A 21,619-nucleotide genomic window follows, 5' to 3' on the forward strand; every position below is an offset into this window, starting at 1 on the left:
TAACGGCGGTTGTGGATTGGCCCACCCCTACTAACCGAAAATAATTACAACGGTTTTTAGGGTTTGCTAATTTCCTGCGTCGATTTATCCGCAATTTTAGTTCTGTTGCTGCACCTCTCACGAGTTTGACCTCAACTTCCTCTGTGTTTCAGTGGACAGAGGATGCGGAGGCGGCTTTTGTTAAGCTTAAACATTTGTTCACCACCGCGCCTGTCCTGGTCCAACCCGATCCCTCCAACCAGTTTATTGTAGAAGTTGACGCTTCTGATATTGGGGTAGGGGCCGTGTTGTCTCAGCGGTCTAGCACAGATGGAAAACTCCATCCTTGCGCCTTTTTCTCTCAGCGGCTTAACCCAGCTGAGACTAACTATGAAGTCAAAGTCAGGTTTATTTGTCAATTTCTTCACATGTGCTTGACATACAAAGGAATCGAAATTGCGTTTCTCACTGTCCCGTGCGTAGACATAAGCAACAGTAAAGTGCAGATGCACAACAAAGAAACAGGCCTAATCTCTAAGTAATGATAAATAATAAAATGTGAAAACAATAAATATGTAAAAATAAGGTGCAGGTTGTTTAAAGCAACATGAGCCAACAGTGTGCATTTACAGGTAGTGTACTGGGATGTACACTAGTTGTAGGTAAGGTAGTTGGTAGGAATAAATGTTATTTACATGTGCAGGTGCATTATGCAGAGGTAGAGGTTGCATTATGCAGAGGTATAGGTTGGTTTGTCTCAGTTCAGTTTTAAGTGTTTGTCCTTCAAACACTTAGTGGAGGAGGGGTGTTTGTCCTGTTCCGGTGGTCCTGCTGGCTGGCGCTGTGAGTGGGGAGGGGAGTGACTTCAGCAGTCTCACAGCCTGATGGAAAAAGCTGTTGGTGAGTCTGGTAGTGCGGGAGGCTCCTATACCTCTTTCCAGAGGGCAGGAGCCTGAACAGACTGTGTGCAGGGTGGCTTGCTTCATTTGTGATTGTGATGGCTTTGTGGGTGAGGCGGGTGGTGTATATGTCTTGCAGGGAGGGGAGTGGTACACCAATAAACTTCTCAGCTGTTCTCACTGTGCGTTGTAGAGCTTTCCTGTTTTTGTCCGTGCAGCTCCCACCCCACACAGTGATGCAGCCGGAAAGGATGCTCTCGATGGTTCCCCTGTAGAATGTTGTCAGGATGGGTGGTGGAGCACTTGCCCGCTTGAGTTTGCGCATGAAGTAGAGGCGCTGCTGTGCTTTCTTGGCCAGTGATGCTGTGTTGGTTGTCCAGGAGAGGTTCTCGCTGATGTGCACCCCCAGGAACTTCGTGCTGCTCACCCTCTCCACTGCAGCACCTTCGATTGTGAGTGGGGGGTGTTGGGTGTGGCCTCTCTGGAAGTTGACAACAATCTCTTTGGTTTTGCTAACGTTAAGCGAAAGGTTGTTGTCTTTGCACCACATGGTCAGGAGCTCCACCTCTTTTCTGTAGTGGGTCTCCTCGTTTTTGGTGATGAGCCCCACTAGTGTTGTGTCGTCCGCAAACTTCACAAGGTGGTTGGAGCTATAGGTTGGTGTGCAGTCGTGTGTCAGCAGGGTGAACAGCAGGGGACTGAGCACACAGCCTTGAGGGGGCCCCTGTGCTCAGGGTGATGCTGTTGGAGATGTTGTTACCAACACGAACTGCTTGAGGCCTCTGGCTGAGGAAATCCAACAGCCAGTTGCAGAGGGAGGTGCTGAGGCCCAGTCTGTCCAGTTTGCAGATGAGTTGTTGTGGTATTATGGTATTAAATGCTGAAATGAAGTCTATGAACAGCATTCTCACATATGAGTCTTTCTTGTCCGAGTGAGTGAGAACTGGGTGGAGGACAGAGCAGATTGCATCTTCTGTGGATCGTTTTGCTCTATATGCAAAGTGGTATGGGTCCAGGGTGGGGGGCAGGTTAGATTTGATGTGTGACATGACTAGTCGCTCGAAGCACTTCATGATAATTGGTGTCAGTGCCATAGGACGGTAGTCATTGAAGCAGGATGGGGATGATTTATTTGGCACAGGTATGATGGTGGCAGTTTTGAAGATGGATGAGACAATGGCTTGTCTCAGGGAGATGTTAAAGATGTCTGTGAAGACATCCTTCAGTTCCTCCGCACAGTCTTTTAGCACACAGCCAGGGATGTTGTCTGGACCCGCTGCTTTACGGATGTTGATGGTGGAGAGTGTCCTCTTCACGCTGGCAGCAGACAGGCACAGAGGCTGGTCGTGCGGAGGTGGTGTTTTTTTCTGTGGGCAAGTGTGGTTTTTGTGCTTCAAAGCGTGCAAAGAAGCTGTTCAGGTTGTTGAGCAGAGTAGTGTTGCTCTCACAGCTTCGCGGTGTAGGTTTGTAGTCTGTGATGGCCTGGATGCCCTGCCATAGTCTCTGAGCATCCTTGCTATCCCTGAAGTGAGCGGTTATTTTGTGTGTGTAATCTTGTTTGGCTTTCCTGATGCCACGGGACAGGTTGGTTCTCGATGTTCTCAATCTTGATTGATCCCCAGCTCTGAAGGCCTTGTCTCTCGCCCTCAGCAGCCTGTGGACGTCCCCTGTCAGCCATGGCTTTTGGTTAGCTCGAGTGATGACGTTCTTTTTATGGGTCACATCATCAATGCATTTGGTGATGTAGGACGTCACAGTGTCTGTGTACTCCTCGATGTCTGTGGTGTTGTTATGGGTGGCTGCTTCTTTGAACATTTCCCAATTTGTCGTCCCAAAACAGTCCTGGAGAGCAGAAGTGGCCTCCTGTGGGCACACCCTTACTTCTTTTAGAACAGGTTTGGTCACTTTCACTCTCTGTCTGTATCCTGGCGTTAGCATCACAGTGAGGTGATCAGAGGTGCCGATGTGGGGGAGGGGGGAAGTTTTGTATGCTCCTTTGTGCTGAGTGTAAACAAAGTCCAAGATGTTGTCACCCCTCGTTGGAAAATGGACATGCTGGTGAAATTTCGGGAGAACAGTTTTAAGATCAGCATGATTAAAATCTCCTGCGAGGATGATGAAACCGTCTGGGTGTGCTGTCTGTTGTTCACTGATGGCTTGATACAGTTCGTTCAGTGCCACATTTCTGTCGCTGATATTGTTAGTTGGGGGTATATAAGTAGCAACCAGCAGGATCGAACTGAATTCCCTCGGCAAGTAGAAGGGGCGACACTTCACGATCAAAAACTCCGCCAGTGGGGAGCAGTGTTTGCATACTACAGTGGCATCTCGGCACCAAGCGTCCTGGATGTAAACACAGACCCCGCCGCCCCGGGTCTTTCCTCCGTCTACGAGAGCCCTGTCGGCTCTGTAGCATGCTAACTGCTCCAGTTGTATAGCAGAGTCCAGAATGTTGTCATTAAGCCATGTTTCCGTGAATACTAGCACACAACAGTCACTCACTTTTCGAGTCATAAGTCATTCATAAAAACGGATTGATGCTTTGCCTATACCAGACTTCATAAACATGGATTTGAGCAATATTTGGATTCACAGCAGATACTTTCACATTTCTGTCTGTGTGTGTCTCATTACATTGCATGGAAGACACGGATGATGTTTCGAAATCAGATTTATTTATTTTAAAAAGCTCTACTCATCATACTTGTTAGCAGTCACTTTACATCCAAAGACTAGTAGGCTACATGCTGCGTATCCCATCATTCCCATCATTTTTAAATTGTTTTTTGTTCCTGAACAGTTGTTTGTTTTTGTTCTTGGTGTGAACTTCATTAGTTATTTCTGTATTTTGAAAAAATTTGTAATGTTTTTTTTTTTTTTTTTTTTTTTTTTTTACAGTTTACATGTTTTGCAGACCGCATGTTTTTTACACTTTTGCAGCTGTATTTATTTAATATTTATTTCTTTATTTAATAAGAATCTCATTTTTGAAAATAATTTTTCATAATAATTTTAGTAATATTTTTATTATCTCATATAAATGTAATTTGTGATGTCCTTTATTGATGTTATATTATATAGATTATTTCTGAATGTCGTGTTGCTGCCACAGATAAATGAAATTTCCCCATTGTGGGATTAATAAAGTCATCTATCTATCTATCTATCTATCTATCTATCTATCTATCTATCTATCTATCTATCTATCTATCTATCTATCTATCTATCTATCTATCTATCTATCTATCTATCTATCTATCTATCTATCTATCTATCTATCTATCTATCTATCTATCTATCTATCTATCTATCTATCTATCTATCTATCTATCTATCTATCTATCTATGCATCACACGTACCTCATGATGCATCTTGACCAATCACCGTGTCCCTCTAACTGTAGTGTAACAACAGGGCAAACGATTAGCTACGTAGCACATAGCCTACTAGCCTTCGGCTGTAAAGTGACTGAGTATGTTAATAAAAGATAAGTCCTGAATATTATTATTCCTATTTGACCCTAAACTACAACATCCCATACCGCAGCCAGCTGCCCGAAAGCCGGCATCACAAGCAAAAGAGCTCTGCGGCGGAGCTAGGAGCTGTGTCCGGTAGGTGAAGCAGGAAGCTTGGGCATCCAAAATCTTATGATATTTTTCTGATTTACATCGAAACAATAAGGATCGATTATTCTTGTTTTTATTTTTACCCCTATTGAACGAATGTGGGTCACAGGGACATGGAAGTAGCGGTAGAAAGCGGCTCTTGCAGTAGGATGGACGGAGAGCGTTCCAGGATGTGAATGAACCCAGACATGAAAACGTGATTACAGATGCTTTTGTGCTTTTTAAAATAAATAAATCTATTTAATAAATCTAAATAAATGAAATGAGACACACACAGACAGAAATGTGAAAGTATCAGCTGTAAATCCAAATATTGTTCACATCCGTGTTTATGAAGTTAGGAGCTAAGTCCAGTAGGTGAAGCAGCAATCCATATTTATGAATGACTTATGACGTAAATAATTATTTTGTTTGCACAAATTAATTAATTTGTGGGAACAACATATTAACTTGTGGGAACAAGATATATTTTATTTTATCCATGTCATGACACGTGCTCCTTGGGTAATATCTCGAGAGATAACCATTTTATCCAGGAAAAACAGAAAAGAACGGGAAAAACTCGCTCGCGTTCCTTTCCAGCCAACTCCGAGGTCCAGTTCACAATTCAACTATCTCATGTATCCCTCCGCGGACGTTCTTCTGCACTTCAGTACCTACAGCGCCCTCTACAGGAAACCTTCCTCTCTAACAAGTTCTAGTAACCTGAGTTATACAAACATTTGTTTTTGTCTAATCAGGAGAAAATGTTAATATCCAGATTTATTCTAAATCTGTTTTTAGGGAAATATAAACAGAATCGATTTCACTTGTAGGTTTTGCACATCAATCATTAACTTTAAACTGAATATATCTGAGAGAGAAACACGTGAGTTCCTGTGATCTCACTGCAGCCAGAGTTTGTGTCTCTGCTGACAAAAGCAGAACAAGAGTTCGTTTGTTCTCAGCTAAGTGAAGGGAAAGGTGAGTGAGATGGAAACCTGGCAGGGAAGCCTAAGCTCTCCTCCGTACAAGGCGCCTCTCAGCTCCTTCCACAAACACTCCCCTCTGCCCTGTCTCTTCATAAATAACTCCAAGCACTAAACACTCTGTTATTAAAGTCTGAAAGAAGTGAAGAAGTGATACGAATGACATGGCAACATGTAACACCCATTCTTAAAAAGATGATAAATGGAGGCATGTCATCATCCACATACGCTGAAAAAGCATCAGATGATTTGACGCTGCTGGAATGATCTCACATTTTAATTTGAAACCTACAATCCAATTCCTTTTATTCTTTTGAAATGTATTTTTTGCTTGGAAACATATTATTCCAGAAACGCGTTGAACATTTTTTAGATAGTTGTGATTGTCAATAGCAAGTAACCCAGGATCAGAAAACACAAACTTTAACCTCAAAAGTATGAAGTCTTCCTGTCGAAAAGAGTGATTGAATACTTGAAAATACCAGAATAATCTCTTCTATTTCAGGAAAATTTGTTAGCATTCCTTTAAGCAAAGCCCTTCCAAAATATTCCTTATTCAGCAAATGGTAGCTGTGATAATTAATAAAAATACACACAAGCAACATACTGACAGAAAGTAAACCAACATAAAACAGATGGATTTTAATGGAGATTTTTCTATTTTATTTAATCTTTTCTTTGCGTTAATTTGAATTCTGTTTACTATTTACAAAAAAAGATAAGTTTATATTAGTAGAGGGGGGTCCCTGAGGTTCTGTGACATTATAGGTTAAATTAATTCAGGTGATGTAAACAATAAGGCTAGACTACTGAGAACCCACTTTAGGGGAAAAAAGAGAAAATATATTATGGAACTGTGCCCAACTCAAAGGTTTGTGCAGAGTTAAATGACTCATAAATCTTGCTGGCTTAGATGACCAGTCTCATTATTTTCTAATTTATCCATTGCTGGTGGTCATACAACAAAAGCAAACTGTTTTCAGTCTAGGTTACAGACAATGAAGTAAGCTAATGACATACCAAGCTAGCAGCTACTTCAATTTTCTTTTGATTAACTTTTGCAATTAGATGTTTTCAGAGATTTTTAAAGATTAGGAAAGATTTGAACTTTTTTCGAGTTCAGTAAAGTGACTATAAAGAATGTCTAAATGTATAAAACTTCAATTTTCCCTTAATTCATGCTTAGCTTTCAAACTTGCACACTATAATCCAGAGAGAATTCTCAAAATATCTTGAAGTAACAAGTTTCTCCAAGTGCTGTACAGTATTGTAGTTAGCACTCTCGCCTCCTAGAAAGAAAGGTGCTCGTTCAAATCCAAGCTGGATTGTTCTGTGTGGAGTTTCTATGTTCTCCTCAAGCATATGTAGGTTTTTGTCCGACCACTCAGTCTTAAAATATGCTTCATCAATTGGTGTTTCAAAACTGTCCATCAGTCTAAGTGTCTGTCTGTTTCTGTCTCTGTGTCGCCATGCAATGGACTGGAAAAGCTGTCTGCATTTGCTGAACAGTAACTGGGATAGGCACCAGCAACCCTAATGGTATTAGGCAGACTTGGAAGAGGGTTGGATAGAATTTGCCCCTGTTATTACTGGACAGGTTTAGGAGCCAGCAAGTTACTGGTTCACCCAGCATGTTTTTTCACAAAAGCATCTGCTGTATGAACCTGAGAACCAGTTAAAATTTAGCTTAAAAAAAGATTCTGTTTCTCTTGTATGTAGAAAAATCATGTTTTACACAGAAAAACAAACTTATAAAGCATAGTTTTAGTGTTTTATTTAGCAAAGTTTCAAGTCTCCACTTTGGTTTTTAGTTATCACGGTTTTGAATTGCCAGCTTTTGCTCAGAGGACCAAATGAGGCTCCATCAAATTGCATTTCCCCAAAGAACAAAGTACCCACAGGGATAAAAAACAAAAAGACTTGGAGGTTTTGGTTTACTATTCAAGCTGGAAGCATCACTAACTCCACACAATGGTTTGCTACATCAGGGCTTCTCCTCAACCTTTTATAGGTCTTAGGTTACAGAAACAGTCAGGACGACTTCTGACCAATCAATTCAATTTCTTATTTCAAAACTTATTTTTTTTTCTATTTTCCTTACATCCTGTGAAAACAATAGCCACGTTTGAGATAAAATGAGAAGCAAACTGTCATGATTCGAACATGAGTTCAAAAATGACCCAGATGCTGGAACCCGGAAAGAAGCTTGACACAACGGTAAGATTTCAGTGGTTTAATCAGAACCAGAACTTGACAGGACTTCCTTCCAGGAAGAGAGAGCGTGGCCTGGCTGGAGGAACCTTGAACTGGGATCTCCTTGAGGGGGAACAGCGGCGGGAGCGAGGCTGAACCAAGACGAGGCTAGGCGGCTGGCTGGAGGCTACTAGAGACGGCGTAGGCGAAGCTTGAACCAAGACGAGGCTAGGCGGCTGGCTGGAGGCTACTAGAGACGGCGTAGGCGAAGCTTGAACCAAGGCGAGGAGAGACGGCTGGCTGGAGGTTTCTTGAAGCGGCGTGACTGCAGCGTTGGAGAACTGCGACCAGGTGAGGATCCAGAAGGTTTACGTCCTGAGGCAGAGCGAGAAATATCATGAGCTTAAGACAACGAGACTTGAGACAAAAACGTGAGCTGACCAGACTATGCACCATAGGAGGAACAACGAACTGGCACCGGCTGATGATCCTGGAGGAGTTTATGAAGGCAGGTGTAGATGAGGTAAGTGGATCCAGCTGGTCGCGTCAAACACAGGAAGGAGGGGGGGAGGAGGGAGTAGCTGACAGGTCATGACACAAACAAAGGTTTGGGACAAGCCACAAGGGATGTTCATCTGATTTAATGTTCTCTTAACCTAAATGTGTATTCTGCTGGCATGTCTCATTTGTGTGCTACTGCAGATTCACTTTTAATGTTCACAATTGTTTTCTTTGCATAAATGACTTCAAAGAAAAGGCAGATGTTTAATCTAAAAGGAATGCGTCCCTTTCCATCTCTATTCCTTTAATTTACAATGAGCTCTTTGCACTGCAGGGTTGTTTACAGTGGGCACATCATAGATCATTACAATTATACACCATCTTCTGTGTGTGTGTGTGTGTGTGTGTGTGTGTGGGTGTGGGTGTGCGTGTGCGTGTGCGTGTGTGAGCGTCGCCCACAGCCTCTTCCTCCTCAACATCGGTCATGACGATCCTTTTCAAGAGTCTGTTAACATCCAGCAGGAACAAACAAAACAGTTGTCCTCCCTGAGCTTCTGGAGGAGACAGAAGCTCTACGCCAACAAACACGCTCCACTCCAAGCAAACACTGGTGCCATGGTAACGCCCAGAGCACAGTACGCAGGTCTCCATGGCAGCATCTGTGCATTTGTGTCCATGTTTGGAGGATGAAGAAAGAGAGATAGTGCTTAAGACCACTGACAGGTCTCACTTAGGCGCTGGAATCTGAAAATGCAGACAACAAAAAAACAAAGACACTATCTCCTGATGGAAAACAGCTTCAGGGCTCGCACCACCATCTTTTTCTTTCTTATTCTGATTTTTTATTTTTGCTGCAGTCAGATGACAAAGCAAGACAGAAATTTTGTTCAGGATGCTGAGAAAACAAAATAAAGAACGTATCACTGACGGATAGGATGTTAAGTCTGAAGCTGGAAATTGTAATGCTGAATGTCATCAGTGGTTATGCTCCACAGGTAAGATGTGAGCTAGAGAAATTCTGGAGGGAGATGGATAAAAACATTCTGGGTATCTCCAAAGGGAAAGGGGGGTGAGTGGATCAGACTTTAAAAATTCACTCTGATGAAAATTCCGTTTTTTAACTTGTTTTAGTGGTATTTTTTCTGATGATGTAGGACATTTATTTAGAAAATTAAGTTTAAAATTACATTTCTGAGTACCGGTATTTCTTTTTTCAAATCATTGTAAATCTACAAATGAAAAAATACCAAGTAGAAAGACTTGTAGAGGTGACGGGAAACCTACAATCAGGGGGCCACAAGCTCCATGCTCGGATTAATTCTGATGCGTTCACGAAATAGATCCGTGTACGTCTTTGTTTTCCTCGTCTGAGCTGGAATCTGGATCCAAACTGTACGGATGAATAGTTCTAATACTGCTCGCCATTTTTTTAGGTGTTAGGTTGGGGGTGTGAGGGGCTTTATGCTAGCGGGATAAATAAAGGGATGATGGGATATCAGAGCAGGCGTCTGTGTCAACTCAGAAGCAAATTTCTGACGAACTACTGCTACTCTGCAGAAACTATATCCTAGAAAACGACACAGACACTGTAAGTCTCATACAGCTGCTGGTGGCCATGCCACTTTCCTAATTCCTAATCATACCAGTTTATCTCAAACCGTTCAGTTCATTCATGCTCTTTTCTTCTGCCCTTCAGAGCTTACGCGGCTCATGTGTCATGCCAGAACATGGGTTCCTGACTCTTCTTCTTGCAGAAATTGTGCGGCTCACATTTTCAAGCTTAACCCAGTTCTTTGTCTCTTATTTCTGCAGAAATGCATGGGGCACTTTTCATACGTTAACAAAGTGTTTATGCATCACTGTACCCAATTCTGATCTCTAGTACATATGTCTTTATACCGTGGTCCGGGTGAAAACTCAATTCTGATTGGCGGCAGAGTTTCCATTAAAAGTGAAAATGGACATCTTAAGAAAAGATGTTCCAGTCAAACAGCCTAAATGTCCTATATTATTACGCTGGCCTTTACGCCAGTTGGTAACTGCAACAACAGAAACTTGGAAAATAGTTTAATACCTGTCTTTCTGTCTTGCTTACCTGCTAGCAATATTTTCCTCCACTGGTGGTTAAACCTGTAGCAGTTACCATGACAACACATCACAGCGTATTATAAAAAAGTTTAAAACTTAAAAAATAACACAACTGACGAACTAGTAATTAATTTAATAGTTATTTATTTTATTTAATAGTCATTTTTAAATGACTATTTAATAGTCATTTTTTTGTAAATGACCATGGTATAAGCGGGACAGAAATTAATACTTAGTGGAAACAACTGTCCTCCACTTTGCATTAGAATGACGTAGTCGGTCAGTTCTGTTTTGTTTTTTCCTTATCCGTGTCTTTTTCTGTGCCGGTTGGCTGTGGCTTCTCCTGAAAGGATCCGCCCCCCCTCCAGTGAATCTCCATGGACTGACACATAGCTGCCTGCGCTTTAGGTTTATTTGTTTGAGCTGTGGTTTGCTTCTGCCTTCAGTGCCGGAGTGTTGCAGTTGTAGTAGTTTAGTTCTTGGTTCTAAATCTTTTTTGCGCTATTTAGTCATTCTGCTTTTGAGTTCAGTTTTGTTTGTGGATTTTTCCCACCTAAGGTGGGACTTTTTGTTAATTAAAGAATTTTAGTTCCACACTCTAGCTTGCGTCAGCATCTGGGTCATCCTGATATACCGTGACACGGACTGTTCACACGGACTGTTCACACCACCACTAATTTCTGATAACGAACACTTCGTCTGGCATTTTCCTTTAGTTATTTACCATTGCAAAGGGAGTCAAAAAAGTAAACAAATCAGGCATTATTTAATGACTTAATAAATGAACTAAATTGAAAGTGTGCAGCATGTAAGCCAGTACTTGCTCAAGTGGATTGGTTAAGAATCTTCTTGAGTAAAGCTAGCCTTTGACAACGATATATTTGGCTTTTACTTTCCTAAAGCGTGAGTGATTGGTTTCATTACTTCAGCCTCTCAGCTTTTAATCCAAAGCTTAATATTTGTTTTTCTGATTTAACCTTTCACCCTTCAGTTCTATAATCTGTATTTCAAACAAGCCAAAAAAAAAGGATTTTCCCTTTTTATTAATGTACCCACTTTCCTTTAATGCTTTACCTGCTTCCAACTCCCTTGGCTTAAGATATGTTTAGAATGCAGCCTCAAAGTAGTTTTCCCTCATTTAGTAAAGCAGTGCCAAACCCTGTGAAAATCTTCCAATGTTCTAAAGCCATGGTCACAACTCCCCTTTGAGTGGATACAGGCTGTCTGCGGGTGAAAAAGGGGCAAATCAGGCAAACAGGAGATGTCCTCACATTGCCCTTCCCGAGAATTGGTTTCCTGGAGCAGGAGGCACTTCTTCCGTGGGGGACCTGGGTTCAAGCCTGGGGTTGAGGTGGGGAGGTCCTCAGATTTCTTGAGTGGTGAAGGGCTGCTTGTCTGGTGCTGGGGGGGCCTGTGGTGGGCGAGTACAGCCTTGTGGTGGGCCCCCTTGTGCAGCAACAGGAGCTGCTCTCTGACTGGGTAAGGGCTTGTGCTTTCGTGTCCCCCTGCTCTTTGGTGCCAGGGGCCCCTGTGGCGCTCCTGCCGACTCAATAAGCTGTGGTTGTATTGTGTACATGTTGACATGTTTGCATGTGAAGATTTTTGGAGCCAGCAGAGCTTCCAGCAACTCATTTTGTTGTTCTACCCCTCCTATTTTTTAAATATCCAACTTTTTTTGTACCATATCTCTCATCTCTAACATCCACCTCTCTCCCTCTCTCCTCTCTTTTCTGTTCGGTCCAACAAGAAACGCATTAACTTTACAAATGCTTCACGGTACTCTTACCAGTATACGACAACGGGACATTCCATTTTAATGGCAACCCTTAAGGTGGCCACTCAAGCCTCAAAGAAACTGAAAGGAAAATCTGCATTCCCATTAAGATGCGGCAGCTCCTGAATACAGCTCCCTACGGACCCGAACAACTCAAAAAACCCCATCCCCTATAAAGGTCCAAGTGACTGAGGCTTTAAATGTACACAGACCCTGCCGCTGCATCTTTGGTTTATTTTAAAGCCATTAAGGGAGAAAGAGAGCCAAAGAAGACCCCAGCAGCATTATTTGTTTTCCGTTTGGAGGTAGGAGGAACCCACTTTGGCTTTTTTACAGACTTTGATTTCCAAACTCATGTGTGTTGTCACTCTCTGGCTAACATGACTGCAGTCCCGCTCAGATCAGCATATTTGGAACCATAGTCTCAGTGTTTACAAAAAAAAAAAAGTATGCCACTGCACAGAGCAGTACAAAATGTAAACACTATGAGTCAGCATGAATCAGCACTGAGAAAGACAGGGTAACACGTATGGGAGCAGATACATCTGTAGCTTTACAAGGCAACTGCTAGATAACTGCCTGATAAGGATTTTTATTTGAAAGATAAAGGTACATGAAAACAATTCATATTCTTAATGTAGAAATACTAGACATGCACATGGCATAAGAAGAGAAGTCAATTGTTCTATCACCTTATCTTTATTCCTAAGAAACTTCTAAAGTCCAAATTTCCAATCTTGTCAGATTGTCACATGACCTGCCGGAAAAAATGTGCAATATGAACTTTTGTGATTTTTATCTCCAGACCAGACAGAGGAAGTCAGAAGAAGCTCAGCTGTCTGAGCTCGCAGACAAGGCGCACTTCATGGTCAGAATTCTCCAGGCTGCTCAGAGATCCCCTGAAGAAGCAGAGACACATGATTCTGCCTGACATTTCTAGTCTCAGGCAAAAAACTGCCACAATAAGTAAAGGTACTGTGTCTTTGAGTTTCAGAATGCTAACAACAAATGGACTGATAACAACAGAAGCATGGAAACCAGATCTTGGCTGGCAATTAAGCAAACAGGTTAAAACCCTTGTGCTATCTTAGATGACCCCACCCTTGCATTGACGTGTTCTCCCTACCATGACAAAGGTGGATAAAGGTGGAAAAATTTCATGTAATCCATGGACACCAGTGAAGATCACAAATCATTGAAGAAAAAAGGTTCAGAGCACTGTCTAGTGGGTCTAGATGACCCAACTCCCAATGTTAAAGTGCCTAGGATAGCACAAAGGTTACAAGTGGTGAAGCAGAGTTTTGCAGTCAGGGACATGAGTACTTCAGGGTCATCAGGAGCAATTTTTTTGTAACATCATAACACTTTTCTTTATCGACTCTGACTCAACATCTGACATTTTCTCACAGACACAATAGCACTTTCACGGGACAGTATTTGTTTTTCCTTTTGTTTTTTTTTTGTAGCAACACTTTAATGTTTTGAATCAATTGTAAAGAAACAACATTCATATTCTTGGAGGCTCACATGCTAATCCTCAGTGAGATGTAACTTGTGAAAAAAACTGAAATTTACAGAATTCCTCTCACCAACTGAGTTTGCTTTGCAAGAAATGAGATCTAGACATTAGATAAACACAGATCAGAAAAGTAAAACAATATGACTTATGTCAATAACTTGCAACTTTATGGAAGCCATTTAAGTTTAAGGTGTATTCTCTGACTTTTTAAGAATCCTTAGAACTTGTCAATGTTACAGATCTGTCCCATTGATCAGTTTTAAAAAATCTAGTTTTCTAAAACAAAAAAAAAAACATTTTTTGCACAGACATAAAATTAAACACCCAAATAAAACAAATCTAAATAAAAACTAAGATAATCAAAGCACATTTCAACATAGCTCTAATAAACATCCGTCAGCATTAAAAAAATCTTTTGCTCAGTAAACCAAAATAATCTGCAAAGCAGTTAGAAAAAAGTCCATAAAATTGTATTACAAAAATACAAACCTACAGCCTCACATCTCATGAAAACCTCTGAAACAACAATAAAAGAGGAGATAATTGGCCCAGAATATGAGATATTCTACAGCACGTTTCAAACTCAAGGCCCAAAGGGCCAAATGTGGCCTGGCATGTCATTTCATGTGGCCCGCGAGAGCAACAAAGCTTTTGATTTCTTAAAATAAAAAATAAAAATTGGTGTGTATTTATTCATAGGGGGAATTCGACTTGCAATATCGTATCGGGCAACTATACATTAGGACTTAAACACTGTTCATACAATCTAACCTGACAGAATCAAATTTAAAATGATTTATGCTAGAGTAACAAGCAAACGTGTTTTTATGCAACTGTGATTGTTACTTTAAAAAGTCATTATAAATAAATGAGTTATTTAACATTAAGGAATAGTTAACGTTTATTTTTCATTACATTTAGTTACATGTATAAGTTATATCTGACCCTTTGAGGACAACCACTATACTGATGTGGCCCTTGGTAAAAATGATTTAGAGTTTGTATATCAAGCCCGTAAAGGTGTAGGGGTGCTTATTACATCGATCGCGATCGACCAGCCGATCGTCAACGACATGAGGGTAGTTTGCAATCCTCACCGAGAAGTACGTGACTTGATTGACGTGCAGAACGGCGAATCGAACATCTTCTGATACATACTGTATGTCAAATACACTGAGCACAAATTCTGTCTGTCATCAGACAGTCGCTACTTGCCCTGCAGCACGTCAAGTTCCTGGCAGAAGACCACTCCGGCCCACTGGAGTGTTTATTGAGGCCCGGATCGCCCCGCGTGCCTCCGCAGTTCTCGCCCAATGGATCTGACCCCACGGAGGCAGCAGTGTTTTTGACAGCAAAGTGTCATTTTGATCTGTAAATATATGTTTTTGTAAGTTTGATTTCTTGAGGGGCTGCACGGTGGTGCAGTGGTTAGCTCTCTCAGCATGAATGCTCTGGTTTAAATCCCACCCGGGTTCTTTCTGTGTGGAGTTTGCGTGTTCTCCTCATCCAGCTTCCTCCCACAGTCCAAAGACATGCTTCATAGGTCAACTGGTGTCTCTAAATTGACCCTAGGTGTGGATGTGAGTGTGTGTCCCTGCAACAGACTGGTAACCTGTCCAGGGTGTACTCTGCCTTTGCTCAGTCTGTAAAAGGGATTAAGTGGGTTTAGAAGATGGATGGATGGATATTTTGCTGTGACTTAGTTTCTATATTTAAGTTATTATCCCGTCTTTTATGTGGTTTCCTTCTGCTTTCACACCTGCTTGGATTCCTTCATGCCCTCTTCTGCTGCTTTTTTGGATTTTACTGTCTTCTGGTTTTATACTTACCTGGTAAGTAGGCCTGAACGTCTCATGAAGGTCTCTCTTCTAGTTTTGCATTCCGGTGTTCGTTTGTAATTAAACATTTGCCCCAAAAGAGTTTGTGGTTATTTCTTATGTACTTCTTGAAACCTTTTATTTGGAAACATTTTTTAAACCCATAGATCATCTAGTTACGACAAAGTCCTTCTTCAAGCTGTTCAATAGCAAACTTGCTCCTGTTAAATGTTGTGTTGAACCATGAATCCAAAGCTAAACTAGAATTCCTTCACTTCTGATGGCGTGTCTGTTTGATCATGTTCCGCTTTTGTGCCTTGTGAGACTCTTTCTTTCAAGAGGCCTGCAGTTCAGGCCTACAGCGCCCTCCACTGGATCAATTGTGTCATTGTAAGGTTATGGTGAGGGCATGTAAGGCGTAATCTGCATAGTAAAGATACACAGATATCTTCTGTTCTCCTGTGTGATGACTTTCAAGAGGATCTAAAGAAAATGCTAAAAAAAAACAATATAGGTGGTTGCTTTTGGTAACGGAGACACCTGAGAGGATCATGACGGTTCTGTCCTTTTACTGAATCCTACCAAATAAAAGAAAAATGTAAAACTAGAGGCAACTTAAACACAGGAAGCCACACTCCCTTCTCTGTATGATGAAGTTTGATTTGGTCTCTTCGTTCATCTGCTTAGTGATTGCTCTGTAAGGATTTCTTGCATCTTCCCCCAACATCCTCAGCAACTGGTTCCATTGAGCTATCTGTGAATGAAACTAAGACAGCAAAGCTTGAGCTGCTTTGCAGACTGAAACATTAAAATAACACACAAGCGGACACACAACAATAGTTCAGAAGGACAGAAAAACATGAAAACAAAGCCATCCAAAGCACATTTCCTCAATCAGCAGAACATAAATCCTGACTTCTAGTGTCTAATATGAGGGAGTGATAACTTTGGATGTTTCAACAACCCACTCATGACCACAGAGACTCCCATGTTTACCACTCTTGTCAGGGGACCCCCATTTCTCTTTGGCGCCCTCCTCTCAGGCAACGGGGAGTGGCCCCTGCCTCTGTCTAAGCTGGATTCTCCGTTGGGCGGGCGGGTGGTTGTCTAAGGGGGCCCTGGTTCATACCTGGGGTCAGTGTGGGGGATGCTCAGGACTCCTGGGTGGCTGTGGTTTCTTGTCTGGGGCTGGGGGGCTCTCTGGCAGGTAGGGCCTTGAGCTAGACCCCTGGTGCGTCAGGAGGTTTGTTCTGTGGCTGGGCTGGAGCTTGCACTCTCTGCCCCCCTGCTCTCTGGTGCGGGGGCCCCCTGTGGCTCTGGTCTGGCTGGCTGACGTTGAGTTGCCCAGCAGGTGGATCATTTTGATCTGCTATCCTGCGCAGGTGTCTGGGGGGCCCTGGCCAACACTCCTGCTTCGGCGGGGGTCATAATGTGGAGGTGATCGGGCACTCTCCCTCTTTTTATATTCCATCATTCACCACAGTAGAACACAGACACTCACGTGAGCACAGGTCACCTTTTCACAAATTGAACATTTGTTTCAGCATATTATTATTTTGCATATGTACGTATGTGAGACCTGCTCTATGCCTGTATTATGTGCATTTTGATATGCATGTGTGTGATGGATTAATGATGAATAAGGATGAACGTCTAGCAACTTGTCACTTATTTTTGTGGTTCTACCCCCTCCTATTTTTTTAATCATCCTCCAACTTCTTCAACCCCTTTTTTTCCTTTTGTGTACCCTTGCTCCCTGGCTCTAATGTCCCACAAGATCGCTTTTTTTCAGTCCAAAAAGAAATGTATACAAATATAATATAAATAAAGTTTAGCCTAAAATACAAAAGGGGTTTATACAAATATATACCTCGTGTCTGAGAAGATTCATATCCACCTATTGTAACAGTAAAATCTGTCCAACACAAGAGGTCTTCAGCTCTTAACTGTTTTGCCCAGCTGTTAGACAGGACAAGTTGAAAATAACATGTCCGAGCACACACTTCAAGAGGGAAAAAAACTCTGGCAAACTCTACTTTTAGTCAGGTGGCACACTCCATCTTGGAAATATTTTCTGCAAGAAATACAATAATTTACTGTTGACTGAAAAGTTTTCACAAAACTTATGACTGTTGAACATTTAGGATTTCTTGAATAGAAAAATAAAAAATAAACAGTTTGCATAGAATCTGAACTAACTGTATGAGTTGAGAATAAAAAGGACTGCGCTTGGAAGAATCACAGTGGAAGACTGAGGGACTAGGGAATCAAAGTCTGTTTCATTCCTGGCACAGTACTGCGTCATTTAATTAAAAAAAACAACCAGTTGCTAAAAGCTCATTCAAGAACCTGCATTAAGCGCATTCTACATAACAGTAGGTTCTTCTGCAGGGGATCAGGGTCAGTTGACTCTGCCATGACACCAATGCATATTTATTCATTCATCTTCTTAACCGTTTCTTCCCTTTCGGGGTCACGGGGGAGCCTATCCCGGCCACTTGGGCGTAGGCAAGGGATGCCCTGGACTGGTCGCCAGTCTGTCGCAGGGTGGAATATCCTCAATCACACATCCATTCACTCTCACACTCACACCTATGGACAATTTTAGAGATGCCAATCAACCTATGTAGCATGTTTTTGGACGGTCGGAGGAAGCCGGAGATCCCGGAGAAAACCCACGCATGCACGGGGAGAACATGCAAACGCCACACAGAAAGGTCCCCCGTTGATGTTGTGTTTTTTAATGCATATTTAATAAATCTGTATATTGTCTTGGTCAAAAAGAGTTTTGTTGTTTTACCTGTTTGGAAAAAAGCAGCACACTGTATAGTTTTTCTATATGTTGGTACACTTGTCAACACACCAACATGCCTCCGATAGCTCTGCTGCTGCTTCGGCTATCTCTTTGAGTTCATGTCCTGCGGTCTTCTCCTCCTTGAACCTGGGATCCATTACCCGCTCATCTCCAAGTGGGAAGACGAAGAGGTCAAAGGAGGAGAAGACAGCAGAATACGTCCCCCTCTCGGCTGACCTTGCCGACCCACTTCTCCTCTCTGTCTCCTTTTTCCTCTTAAAACAAATGTCCCTCAGGCCACCTTTTTATACACGTATTCTTTGAATAAACGCCAGCGGCAAGTTAGCTTTTGCAGGCTTCCTTATGTTTGGATAGAACTGTACAAACAGCTAAAATCAGGTGAAAGGTTTTACCACTGACCAGACTGTTGGATATCCTCTATTATTAGTTTCCAAGCAAAGTCCTTTTTATTCTTGTTTCCAGACTAAAATGAACAAACATCATAAAGCTTGTGGTGAGCAAACACAGCAACAATGAGCTTCTCTCCCATGTTGGACTCCACCCACTGATCACAACAACTCATCACTACTGAAGCTGAGCATTTGATAGGTTGACACAATGTCAATATTTGCCAAAGTTCAAATTTGCATAACTTTGGAAGATTTTAGCCACGCTGGCCACTTAAATTACACCGCAGGTCATTCAACTGTGTGTTTACCTTAGAGGTAACCCTTGTGCTATCCTAGGCACTTTAACATCGGGAGTTGGGTCATCTAGACCCACTAGACAGTGCGCTGAACATTTTTTCTTCAATGATTTGTGATCTTCACTGGTGTCCATGGATTACATGAAATCTTTCCACCTTTATCCACCTTTGTCATGATAGGTATAACACGTCAAAGTAAGGGTGGGGTCATCTAAGATAGCACAAGCTATTAATGATTAAGAGTAACAATTGATATTTTTTACAAGTGTAAATGTATGGGTATGTATATGTATTTTTCAATCAAAGTTAAGACTAATTTTCTTAAGTTTGATATATGGACGTATATTTCTGCTGTTTGTTTACTTTACTTTTATTTTTGGTTTTATTGTTTGAAATAAACAATTTCCAAATCCAAATCCAACACTATGTCCTAACAATGGAACCGGTTCCTTGTCCATCCATGCAAAATGTGTTCGCTGTAAGGGCAGTATTATTGTGAATATTCCTTTTCATTTATTATTTTTTTCTCATTAATCTTCTGATCCATTTAATCCCTTTTGGGGTCACGAGGCTGCTGGAGCCTATCAAGGCCACTTGCGGGCAGGGGACACCCTGCCATCTTGCTGTGAGGCAAGAGCGCTAACCACTGTGCCACCGTGCATATACCTTATTTAGCCCTTTTGCTATCCTAGGCACTTTGACATTGGGAGTTGGGTCATCTAGACCCACTAGACAGTGTGCTGAACCTTTTTTCTTCAATGATTTGTGATCTTCACTGGTGTCCATGGATTACATGAAATCTTTCCACCTTTATCCACCTTTGTCATGGTAGGGAGAACAAGTCAATGTAAAATAGTAGATTTAAACAAAAAAAGTTTCCAGCTCCTCCTCAGTCTTCAGAACTATTTTACACCACAGGGTGTCGCTGTTGTCCAGGTTAATGTCCCTGAATCTTCCTTGTTTGAACAAAGTACCAAATTTAACTATTGAGCCTTTTTATCAGTAAGTTACGAAAATAAAACCAAATATTAACTGTACTTTTAACTATCATAGATTTTGACGTTTCTATTTCCGCGTTACTATGGGAACCGGATCGGTGCGGCCTCATTGGCTCAGTTGAGAAAGGGGCGGGGCTCAGCAGCGGTTCCTGGTCTGCAGACGTGTTTGTCATCGGCAGAGCACAGCGGCTGCAGACACAGACAGCAGCAGGTGAGACGGAGGCTGCAGGACGGAGCCGCAGAAGGACGGGATGGATGTCCGCCTGCGGGAAGGTGACGCAGCACAGCGGCGTTAGTGCAGGGATTCTGCGCTGCTTCCACAGACAGACAACCATTCTGTGTTCCGGGAGCTGCGGAGCTCCCCTGTCGCCAAATGGACGCGAGTGCGTGAGGGGAATACTAATGAACGGCACGCTGCGTCCTGGCGAGGCGCGCCGCTGACGGTCACAGCAGAGCCGATCAATCATCCGGAGCGCGCCGGGGTCCGCGCGCGGCTCCTGGGGGATTTTTACGCATCCGAGCCTGGAATTAATGAAACAATCGTGAGGCTGTTTTTTTTCTCCCTGCCAAAATGGGCAACAGTTTCTCCAACATCTCTGCCTTCCAGTCGCTTCACATCGTCATGCTGGGTTTGGACTCCGCCGGGAAAACCACGGTTCTCTACAGACTCAAATTCAACGAGTTTGTCAACACGGTACCCACGATCGGCTTCAACACCGAGAAGATCAAGCTGAGCAACGGCACCGCCAAAGGCATCAGCTGTCACTTCTGGGATGTTGGCGGCCAGGAGAAGCTGAGGCCGCTGTGGAAGTCCTACAGCCGCTGCACGGACGGGATAATCTACGTGGTGGACTCGGTGGACGTGGACAGGCTGGAGGAGGCCAAGACGGAGCTGCATAAGGTCACCAAGTTCGCGGAGAACCAGGGCACGCCGCTGCTGGTCATCGCCAACAAGCAGGACCTGCCCAAGTCTCTGCCGGTGGCGGACATCGAGAAGCAGCTGGCCCTGCACGAGCTGACGCCCTCCACCACCTACCACGTCCAGCCCGCCTGCGCCATCATCGGAGAGGGGCTCCACGAGGGCATGGACAAGCTGTACGAGATGATCGTGAAGAGGAGGAAGTCCCTGAAGCAGAAGAAGAAGCGGTAGCAGGCGCTGAGCTGGACTGAAGCGGCCTTTCTCAAACGGGTTTACTTTGCAGTGATCTTCCTCTTCCATCCTCTGGATTGAAGCTCCTGAAGCTGTGAAGCCCTGCTGCAGGAGGGGCTGCAGGACTGAAGAAAACACCAAAAAAAATATTAACACATTGGAGAAGCCTTCAGAGCCACTGAGGCTGATAAACGGGCTGGCCCGCTTTATCTGGATCCTGAAGAAGCTGCGGCTCACTTTGCTCTTCTTTTCAAGACTGTTAGTTTTGGTTTGCATCCACAGGAGGTCTTTGTGGAATCACAAGTTTGATTTTGCACGTAGCTTGGGCCCCCAGCCCCCTGCTCTCCAAACAGACACGTGTAGTATGAGCTGGGTGTCATTCAGACTTTTTGGAGCAATGAAGTAGCCTTCCCTCTGCATGGTGGACAGGGGACCACGTCCACTACTTTGCACTTTTCAGTTGCTTACAGACAGCAGAAACAACATTGTATTAATTAAAGGAGCAGATCCAGGTTGTTTGTGTACCAAGCCAAAACTGAAGTATTTTTTGAATATTAAAAGATTCTAAACCCACTATTCAAGTGACTGGCTCTTATTGAGACGTGA

At 42.8% G+C, this 21,619-nt stretch overlaps 2 protein-coding genes and 1 long non-coding RNA gene across 7 annotated transcripts in view; 2 read left to right on the forward strand and 1 right to left on the reverse strand.

The window, feature by feature from the left end:
• Positions 1-4,269: 4,269 nt before the first annotated feature.
• Positions 4,270-21,619, forward strand: part of LOC110017416 (uncharacterized) — a 154,675-nt gene continuing 137,325 nt past the window's right edge. For 4 of the 5 annotated variants that reach the window (XM_078939552.1, XM_023950486.2, XM_078939555.1 and 1 more), the window contains exons 1-4: positions 4,270-4,490; positions 7,744-8,017; positions 8,125-8,189; positions 8,629-9,162. The gene's annotated coding sequence lies outside the window, so the exon portion shown is untranslated. The remainder of the gene's footprint in view (positions 4,491-7,743; positions 8,018-8,124; positions 8,190-8,628; positions 9,163-21,619) is intronic. The other variant, XM_078939554.1, reaches the window with a different exon arrangement.
• On the reverse strand, positions 7,692-8,635 carry LOC105356783 (uncharacterized). The gene is made up of 2 exons (XR_910864.4): positions 8,120-8,635; positions 7,692-8,041 (listed from the first exon to the last, which is right to left on the reverse strand). It is a non-coding gene; the product is annotated as an uncharacterized LOC105356783 (long non-coding RNA).
• LOC101160857 (ADP-ribosylation factor-like protein 4C) lies at positions 20,022-21,587 on the forward strand. The gene has a single exon (XM_004081610.5). It carries the CDS (start codon positions 20,435-20,437, stop codon positions 21,011-21,013), a length of 579 nt encoding a protein of 192 aa, XP_004081658.1. The 5' UTR covers positions 20,022-20,434; the 3' UTR covers positions 21,014-21,587.

The sequence above is a fragment of the Oryzias latipes genome, chromosome 21 (genome assembly GCF_053564925.1).
Source record: "Oryzias latipes strain Hd-rR chromosome 21, Olatipes_Hd-rR_3.1".
In the NCBI taxonomy this organism is placed as follows: domain Eukaryota; kingdom Metazoa; phylum Chordata; class Actinopteri; order Beloniformes; family Adrianichthyidae; genus Oryzias; species Oryzias latipes.

Bases quoted from the DNA above. Each gene is read 5' to 3' on its own strand.
- LOC101160857 (XM_004081610.5), top strand. From the start codon at position 20,435: ATGGGCAACAGTTTCTCCAACATCTCTGCCTTCCAGTCGCTTCACATC.